This window comes from Stenella coeruleoalba (assembly GCF_951394435.1).
Source record: "Stenella coeruleoalba genome assembly, chromosome: 6".
In the NCBI taxonomy this organism is placed as follows: Eukaryota; Metazoa; Chordata; class Mammalia; order Artiodactyla; family Delphinidae; genus Stenella; species Stenella coeruleoalba.
In genome coordinates this window covers 58039070-58049178 of record NC_137151.1, presented here as the reverse complement: position 1 = coordinate 58049178, position 10109 = coordinate 58039070, and the positions used below count along the sequence as shown (strand labels likewise).

General features: G+C 34.7%; 1 protein-coding gene across 9 annotated transcripts in view; it reads right to left on the bottom strand.

Annotated features, from left to right (window-relative positions):
* Positions 1–261: 261 nt before the first annotated feature.
* The window catches only part of TANK (TRAF family member associated NFKB activator), a 72814-nt gene continuing 62966 nt past the window's right edge, over positions 262–10109 (bottom strand). For 2 of the 9 annotated variants that reach the window (XM_079924851.1, XM_079924852.1), the window contains exons 7-8: positions 4573–5153; positions 263–1136 (exon numbers count right to left, since the gene is read on the bottom strand). In XM_079924851.1, the coding sequence (XP_079780977.1) occupies positions 960–1136; positions 4573–5153 (758 nt within the window). In that variant the 3' untranslated portion in view covers positions 263–959. Of the gene's footprint in view, positions 3360–4572; positions 5154–10109 lie in introns of all 9 variants that reach the window. The other 7 variants (XM_079924854.1, XM_079924858.1, XR_013828808.1 and 4 more) reach the window with 6 other exon arrangements.

The window sequence follows — 10109 nt, the reverse complement described above, 5'->3', positions numbered from 1 at the left end:
CTCTTTCTTAAATATCTTCCTCTCGTCATCAGGCAGGATGCTACCAATGAATTAACAAATTTCTCAAGAATGTGAACATTTCTAATATAAATTAATTAATATGGATAATCCTTACAGGGTTTTAGATTTGCTCCCATTAAAGACAAATGTGTTTCTTTAGTAAGTTTAGTTTGAAAAATAATTTTAAAATTCAAAGTGATCTACTAGTTATAATAAAATGTCACCAGATCTGGTATCACCCTTCTATCAGATTACTGGAAAGAAACATGAATTTTATGAATTTCCCCCAAATGTGATTTATTTATTTATTTAAGAACAAAGAACACATTAATTATCACAATATAAGTAACTCTTTTAATATTTAATTTCATCATGTTGCTATACGTATAGTAAAAATTAAAACCATGTCTATTATTTAAAAAAAAATAATAAAGTGTTTAAATAATCCTACCAGTGATCTTATCACTGAGCAACAAATGTCTTAGGTTTGGTATTTACTCAGATGTTTATCTTGTCTGCTATTCTCTATTATTGGTTTATTCAAAAAGAACACCCACAGCATAAATAATCTAAACTTTTAAATGAAAACAAGTGAAAAAAACCCTATAAACATTTGACATCACCAAATTCAATAGATCTAACTAGAAATCCAAGCAATAAGCTTAGACATTTGAAAAAAACATAAATTATTGTTATACAATTCCATAAGTCACATACATAATTTTGAATTATGGCAATAAACACTGTAAACATGAATACAATGAATTACAGTTTTGTACAGAATGATCTTTTAAAAGGTAATAAAAGAAAGTTACAACATAAGTTTAGAAAAAAATTCAAATAGCTGTGACACTGGATTTTTCAATAAATGATTTTGAGCTAAGTTTGCAATCAAGTACATAATATTACAAACCCAGAATCATCACATAGAACTTGATATGTCTGTTTTCAAATGCGTCTTAAGTCTCCCCATTAAAGTGTGAATTAAGATGCCGGAGGAAATCCCCCCTGGATGTAATGGATGGTGGGAAAACTGCTTGACAGAATTCACATACTCGAGGTATATGCAGTTCTGAGCCTGTGCCACTTAGTACCGATAAGTCACTGTCTTGATTAGGAAAGGGCTTCCAAACGGGCTGCAGGAAACAAATAAAAACATCTTCTGTTATTTGTATTTAAAATCAACTTGCACTGAATTTCAAATTCAAATTTTTTGAACGGGTTATGTGCGTATATATGAAATTCCCTAATATGAAAGCGAATTACCTTTCCTTTAGAATTGGCATGAGGACATGACTCAATTCTCTTTTTCACAAAGGGCATAATTTAACTTTAGGAATCACTTAAAATACACATTCATGCACTTTATCTTCACACATTAAAACATCTTTCAGCTTTAACACCAGCATGTTTTAATACCCGTTATCCCAACGGGTTTTGGAGTTTTGGAACAATAGTCAATAATTGAGACTTTAAAAAAATTAAATTCTATCTCTTCTATTTTATATTGGAACTTTAAGTTATAGGACCTTTATTAATACACAGCATACTAGACATGATGTGTGTGTACATGCATTTTGATCAAGAGCAATGTAATTTCGCTACTATTTATAAGCAAATACACAATGAATAAATCATACAGAAATAAGTTCTAATTTTTGAAAATAATTTTTTTAAAGTATGAAACAAATTCTATTGATCAGTTGTTTTTTGAAACCTCAAATATTTAATCGTTCAACAAAGTCCAACATTGGATGCATTCTTTTGACTTCTTATTTTGCTCCTGTTACAAGCGCATACTTTGGCCTTCTTACCCTTTCTTGTGGCTAACTAAAGTGAAGCCTGTCAACAGTTGCCAGTTAAAGGATTATGGGAAGCATAATTCTACAGAGCTACCTCCATTACTATAAGCAACACCTACATACTCTTAACTGTACTTATTAAAAAATATCTAGAAGGGCCAGAAAAAGCATTTAGTTCAAGAGTAGGTGCTCAATATATGTTTGTTGGCTGGAATATCTTATTTTCCTGAAATGTTGTAAACCAAATTACTTCTAAAATTTGCTTTCTTATCTTGACATATCTAAATTCTGGCACTTTGAGGAAAATCACCTCGAAATGCCAACTGAAAGAGACCCCTTTGTATTCCTGTTACTAATATGCTTTTAAAATAACAACCTAGTTCAACTCCTGACATAGTGTTAGTTTTCATTCCCTTAACCAATCTCTTTCATCCTAGTTAACCAATCATTACATAAACAGTATATTACTAATTGAAGCATTTGGGTTTCACTACATCACTGTCTTCTTATAAACATTTTAGTGGACAGCTGTGTACGGTTGATGTAAATATACAAAGTCTGTCTAAGCACCAAGATAACATTCAAATATCAGTACAGAGGGTGTATAATAACACTGACTCAGATACTTTTGTGAGAAGTGGCAATTTTATTACAAAAAACAGTAATATTAAAATACATATTTGAAATCTGGAGTAAAATAATTTCCTCTCTTCCATGATAAAAGAAAAGCAGTAATAATTATGAGTATATAACAGAGTTAACTAGATTTAAATTTTAGTGTTGGCAGTTTAAACAAAAAGTACAATTGATTAATATGCACCACTCTAATGGGAAATTGATACGGATATAAATAAAAGATTGTTATGTTAAAGATACTTTAAATTAAGATCTATAAAATAGTAATAGACTCAGAAGCAATTTAGCTTCTAAATTGGATGAGCCAATCTTCTACTGCCAATTTATTTTCAAAGTCCATACTTATCCTTCTCTATTAGGAGCTATTAGTTCGGATTTGAGCTTTTCATAGAATTCAGTTGGGACCCCAATCACTGACTCAGCAAAAGTAGGAAAAAAAGAAAATCACATAGAGCAAAAATAAGCAGGTATATTTTAGACTTTATTATGATAGCTGAATGTATAAAAAAAGGTGCTAAGTAGTAATGATTGAGATAAAAGTAAAAATTTGAAATATGCAACCAAAATTTCACTTCCCTTTGTTATTACTGACAACTCAAGAATTTTGTATTTCTCATAGCTTTATTAAAACAAATAAAACAACAAAATGTTTTAAAAAACCCATTTTAAGAAATATCCTTTGAATCCTAAACTGTAACATGGCCTTCAAAACAAACAAATTTCTTTGCCTTTCTGCCAAAATATCAATTATCTAACCTTATGCCCCACGTCTTGTGACAGCTCAACACCAATTCTCCTGCATTTTTTAAGCTGAATACTTTTCCATCAAGTTGTAATCACATACCAGCTGTTTCCCTTGCTGTAGCCTAGAAAGCAAATGCACAATGCAGGGTGCCATCTACTGAAACATGAATGCACAGACTAGTAAAAGAACAAGCAAGAGATGTAATGGAGAAAAAAATAACAAGCATTAGAACTGATGCACTTCACAGCTCCACAGGAATTCTACTTGAAATAAATAAAATTGTTTAATCTGTTTCATTAAGTAGTAACTATAACTGTGACTATGATGTGAAATAAGGTACAATGTAGAACATAAGTGAGTTTACAATTAAAGCTTATTGTCAGAGATGCCTAGTTTTCTCCACTACTAAAATATACCACAGCTTGACTACTGCCTTCTTTGTATGCTGATTTAAAAGTCTATAACCTATAAAAGTACTTATAAAGCCAAAGGGGATTAATCAAGTTGTTGGTGTTTTTTGGTTTTTGGTAAATTAAGTATCTCAAGGCAAAGAGAAATCAAACAAATGTCTGCAAGTTATATTAGACACTTTTACCAATCTGCATTTTTATGAGCTTATTGTAACAATTACATATTTTCATTTGCCTTTAGGCATTAAACACCTTTTTTTTTTTTAAACTTAAAGAATCATTTTGTAATAGAACCTGAATAAAAGGGAGGGTAGGAGTGGATTGGGGTGGGGGGCTGTAAGTAGTCTGCAAGCTTTAGAAACATGAAAGTATTTGATTAGAATCATACATATGTAGAGACTGTTTAAAAAATGTATTAGGCTGCAGATTAGAAACCAAAACCAAAACCAAACCCTACAGATCTACGTACTGTATAACTGAGAATGTAATAGAAGTATTATTTGAAAGACAGTTCGCTTATTTTCAGAAATAGAAACATACAATGTGATTATTTACTTATAAAAAAAATCATGCATTCTTGTAAAGATAAGTATGATACACACAAACTTTTTGATAAAAAAATGCCATCTGCTTCACAGAATGAAATTTAATAAAGAATCCTATTATAACAATGATCCCGAGTTAAAAGCTTTGAATAAGGGACTAAGTAAGAAAATGACACACACTAGATATGGATAAGGTTTACATGTATTTTAAAATGTGCCGTAAATTTTAAGGTACTTTATACTAGAGCTTCACCATATTCATCTTTTAAATTTCATGTCATTTATTACAGGACTTGGATATTTTTATTGAAAGCTTAACTTCGGCTAGTCATTAGTTTAAAAAAGGTGTCTGATAATCTGAAAGCTACATATCTGTGCATGCATGGCAAAATGTGTGTTCACACTTAATATATTTGTTAATGCAAAACAGTTACCTGCTGTGGTCCTCGGATAGCTTTTCCTGGGTAATCGAGTGAAGGAAAAGGTGCATCAGATGGGTCCTGAAGTGGGAATGTATTTACATATAATGCATTATGGTCTCCAGGTGGCAAACACGGAGCTCTATCCAGAGTTGTCCTGATACAAGTATTTACAAGATTTGAGGGTTTTGTTTTGTCAGTTGTTTTAAGGTTTTGTATAGCTGAAGCTATGGGGTCAATTCCCTGAATTTCAAATAAAGTTTCTTCTGTTTTGACAAAGTTTCCCGGGTTGTCTCTGGGCTCCATATTAAATTTATCCTGGCACATAGCCTCACATGCGGCAGGACCAAGGACACTGGGTCTTTCTGGACTGCTATGTAAGAAAGTAGAGTCACTGTCCGTAGGTGGAAACTTGACATTGAATTTAGAAAGGGATTCAAAAGAAGTGTCTTCCTCATCTTGGCCCAATCCTCTTGGTGCGACAGATGTGATGCATGGTGCACCTCTATTTATATCATCTTTTGCCTGAGGCTTAAATAGCACTTCTTGTTTATCTGTTTTATCCGTACACTGTATAGGCACAGAGCACTGTGTCTCTGCAGGGGAAAAAAAACAAAAGGAAAACAGTTGCATTTCAATCCTTCTTAAAAATCTGAACGTTCAATTAGCTTTGGATAGATGAGTATTATTTTTTCTACTGGCTTTTACAGCAACTGAAGACAACTGGGATTTTTTTACATTTGCTACCACCTTACACAGAAATATTAGCAGTCTCCAGTGGGTGAATTGGAACGTAGCTTATTAGTCACAGTTTAACTACTTTGTCTTTTCCTAGGTCCTTGTGCTGTAAGCCTTGCATCTTGTTCAGTTATACTGCTCTATACTTAAAAAACATTTGCTTGTAGTGTATACATCTAAACATTTTATCAGTAATGGAAGCTGCAACTGTGAGCTTGCTTAGACAAGTAAGTTATTAAAAGGAAAAACCCTTACCAGGCACATATATAGTATACAGGTTATGAATCTATATGAATTAGGTCATTTACTCCCCCTTATATCTCTGTGTGACAAAGTGTATCACCAATCAGCTTAGCCATTGTCTACTCTTAATACTATGTGAAGGCGTGGTGGTGGCGGGTGCTGGGAGAGAGAAGACTGGAGGCAAAAGAAGGATGAAATTTTAGGATGCATGTTCAGAAAGGTCTATGTGAATATATGATTTTCTCATCTTATTAGAAAAAGGCCTCTGTAGATAACAGGTAGATATCAGGTAGATACCAGGACCTCTGTAGCTCATTTATCTAGAAGCCACTTATCCAACAAATTCAGCTCTCTAGGACATAGGCAAAAGCTAGAAAGTAAATAGTGCTTTTCAGGAGTCAGGCTAAGAGCCACAAGGCCCACAGATGAATTTTGCTCTTATTCTCATTTTAGATTTATTCTAACAAGCTTGATGATGTCTCCCTAGTTCATAGCTGGTAACAAGCAACAAACTACAAGGTATGGATATGAATTGTTGAAAGCAGATATAGATATCAGTAAGAGCTGAAAGCACGAGAGGAGACAAGAGAAACAAAAAATCAGATATAAGAACTCAGAAAACACTACAGTCTAGTGTAGAGCGAACAAGGGCTACATTTTTCAATGCAAAAAAATCAATGATCAAAGCACTCTCCATGTTGATGATACCGAGACATTAGAAAAAGCTAGATTATATTCCACAATGTTACTTCAAGAAGACAGTGAGGGACTTCCCTGGTGTTGCAGTGGTTAAGAATCCACCTGCCAATGCAGGGGACATGGGTTCGAGCCCTGGTCCAGGAAGATCCCACATCTGTGGAGCAACTAAGCCCGTGCACCACAACTACTAAGCCTGTGCTCTAGAGCCCTCGAGCCACATCTACTGAGCCCGCGTGCCCTAGAGCCTGTGTGCTGCAACTACTGAAGCCCACGCACTCTAGGGCCCACGTGCCGCAATGACTGAGCCCGCGTGCCACAACTACTGAAGCCCCCGTGCCTAGTGCTCTGCAACAAGAGAAGCCACTGCAATAAGAAGCCTGCGCACTGCAACAAAGGGTAGCCCCCTCTCACCACAACTAGAGAAAGCCTGCAGGCAGCAACGAAGACCCAACACAGCCAAAAAAAAAGAAAAAAAAAAAGACAGGTTGGAGGTTGGTAATGTGTATATTTTCATTAAATGGACAAAGGGTAAACATTTTATTTTAAACTAGCACTTTAAAAAAGTAGTCATCAGTGAAGTTATACATTAACCAACGATGCCTATTTGAGCAGACGGGGTATACAGAGCACTGCGCACAGTGTCTGTCCAGATTCGTAGGCACTTAACAAATGTCAGTTCTTTTCCCTTCCTTTGGTCTTTGCAGACTTGTGACACTTTTCTCTCTTTTGCCACAGCACATTTCAACACAGATGTTTTCTGTTTGGACATGATTGTAGTACAATACTTCTTGGTTCACCCTGTTATATGCCTACTAACCTCTCTTTAGTATGTACCATCTTCTCTTACTGGATTACAGCAGCCTTTGAACCACTTCCTTGCCTCTAAATTTTTCTCATATCCACTCTATTGTTTACACTACTTTCCCCAACCCTCTCTTAGTTTTTCTAAAATACAAATCTGGTCATGTTACCTTCTTAATAAAACCTTTTCATGGTTCTCCAAGACCTTCAGCCCTAAAACTCACATAAAGCTGTGCATGATTGGCCCTTTGTCACCTCTCCATGCTGTCATCTTTCACCACATCTGCTCTACTCCGTACTCCAGCTATAATGAACTTTGGTACAGTTGTCCAAACAGCCATGCTCTCTTGTCTTTGGGCCTTTGCACATGCTGTGCAGACTGCCTGAACTTCCCCCTTCCATTACTCTTTGCCTGACTCTTATTTGTCCTTCATGTCTTGGCTTAGGCATTAATTTCTCTGGATGGTTCTCTCTGGTTTCCCAAGACTGGTTTAGCCATGACTCTTGGGTGCTCTGAGGACTATACACTGCATTGTATTTGCAAATATACCTCTTTCTCCCATTGAAGTAGGTTTCTTGAGGTCCTAAACTATGTTTTGTTTCCCACTTATCTCCAGTACCCTGCCCAGTGCCTGCACATAGTATGCCTTCAATAAATGCCTTCTGAATGAATCTGTGTTCTCTTTCCCACAGAGCCTAGCATAATAATGTACATTTACTAGATAATCTGTCTGTAACTAGGAGTGGTACAGTAATTGAGACCAAGCTCAATTGCTGTCATTTTTCCTGGTAGTAGACATAAGAGTGGCAGGAAATTCTAGGAAACAGTATTTTCTTTGTAGATTACAACACCTGAGAAGGAGGAAACACTTATCAAAATGTTCTTCAGTAGAACAGGAGAATAAAGAATCTGCTGCTGCTGATAATGACAACTATTAACATATACAGCACTTCTATGTGCCACACACTTATAACCATTGTTTGTGCATTAATTTAGGGGTTAATTCCAGGGCTACACAGCTAATGAATGAGTGACAGATCTGGAACTGGAACCCAGGCAGCCTAGAGCCTGTGCTCTGAACCATTATGATAAATTGAACATGCTGGTTTCTAAATTATAGAGAAGGGTCTCCAAAATGACAGAAATGTGCTTTGAATTTCTCTTCCAGTAGTAGATATCCCCTTTGTGAACAAAACATGGAAAACCCAAACAGGTGGAATAAAGCATATATTTTCTTTTAGTATAGCTAGCTGGCATACCTCAGCACATTAAAGTAATCTTTTGAATTAATCTGTTCAAGCAATGAGCGTTACTATTCACACACACAAAATTTTTTTTTAAACGTTAAGATTTCTAAGATTACTAGAAATCCAAGCTTAGAAAACTTAAAAATCAAACAAGGTGCATGAAAGCACTTGTCATTCTGACACTATACTAAGAAACATGATCAGGTGAGCTAATTGTCTTTCTATTTTGTTTTGTTTTGTGAAGACGTGTATTCCTGCAAGGAAAAAAAAGTAAAATGAGAAAATTTTTTCGGTTTCTAAATTTTAAGTATAGGCTGTCCATTTGGATGACTTTTCAGTTTAATTACCTTGTATACTGACAAAAGAAAAAGATCTGAGGGTTGTTTTAACCTCTAGTCCTATATCCTTGTCTCCTGATCGCCACTGAAATATGATCCTACTTCATGGACCAAACAGTACTTTTTTTTGAAGCCACAATTACTTAAACATACATTTTACCTTTGTCCTTTCTCAAGGCTACTGTCATGTGGATGAGAAGCAAAAAAATTAAAAGTACAATTCTACTAACTCAGCAATTTATGAATTATATCTGTTTACTTAAAAGTAAAAATCAAATTTTAACAAAAAAATAACACAGGGGCCAATAATGTCAAATAAACTCTTTCCAGCTGTATTATGCAAATCACATTTAAAATAGTTCCTTTCCATTTGTATTCAATGCAGTGTTCACTCTTAAAAAACCTGAATAGGCATCTTTTTCCAAAACATTTCTTTTTCTTTCTTTCCCCCTTTGATCTACTACTGTCAGAAGCATAATATTTGATATTGTGGTTTGTTTGGAGCCAGCAAAACTCCACTGGAGTCTGTAGCACAAAAGACCTAAAACATTTCAAGAATAATGTTGTATTTATTATTTGTGACACAGTTAATATAAAACATAAGAATAATGTTAGGAAGCAGTTTTAGTGGGAAGGAAATTGAAGTTAAACACTCAGTATTCTAGTTGACAAATACATACTCAGATTTAGACTTGTGCAATTTAAAAATGGTCAAAGTATTAAGCCATTGATAACAGGGTAGGTTCTTTGTGTAACAATGAATACGTCACCATTACAATGTTTTGATACTACGCTGATGTTCAAAAAAGCATGATTAATTGTAGGTACTACATCTCTATAGCTAGTAGATTTTAAATAAAGATAATTCTTTTATTGGTACTTCAGAAGTACCTAGTGTCTTCAGTCTGCACAAAAGATCAAATTCTCAAGAAAATGACAAAAATTAAGGTGGAAACATTAGAGTTCCTTTTGGGGAAGCAGAGGGAAGGGAGGGGAAGAAGTAAATTATGTTTGTCTACAAAGATTGTTTTGCTTCTCCAACAGCATACTGTGTACCTTTTCTGAAAATAAAACGGTAGTAGTAAGCAAAAAGTGAATTTACCCTATAAAATGATTTTTTAAATAGCCTAGCTATAAGAGCTGTAAGAAATGGAAAGTGATCTTTAATTAAAGGAGTGTTAGCACTGCTGCAACATCTTTCAGAGTAAAAACTGTAAATCACAGCTCTTGGGAATTGTAGGTAGAATATCTCAAATCACAAGGGTAAAGGAGAATTTATCATTATAAACCATCAGTTTACCTTCCTTTTGTTTACAGGGGTACATGGTAGCCAGATTCAATCCATGGTATTTTGCTATTCATATCGAACTACTGAGGCAAATACCAGGAAGCCGGTCTGGGGTTTTAGGGAAGGGTGGAGCTTCTAAAAAACACACTGCAATATATCTGTAAAACAGATATTCCTTTTAAGTTATATTTTATACT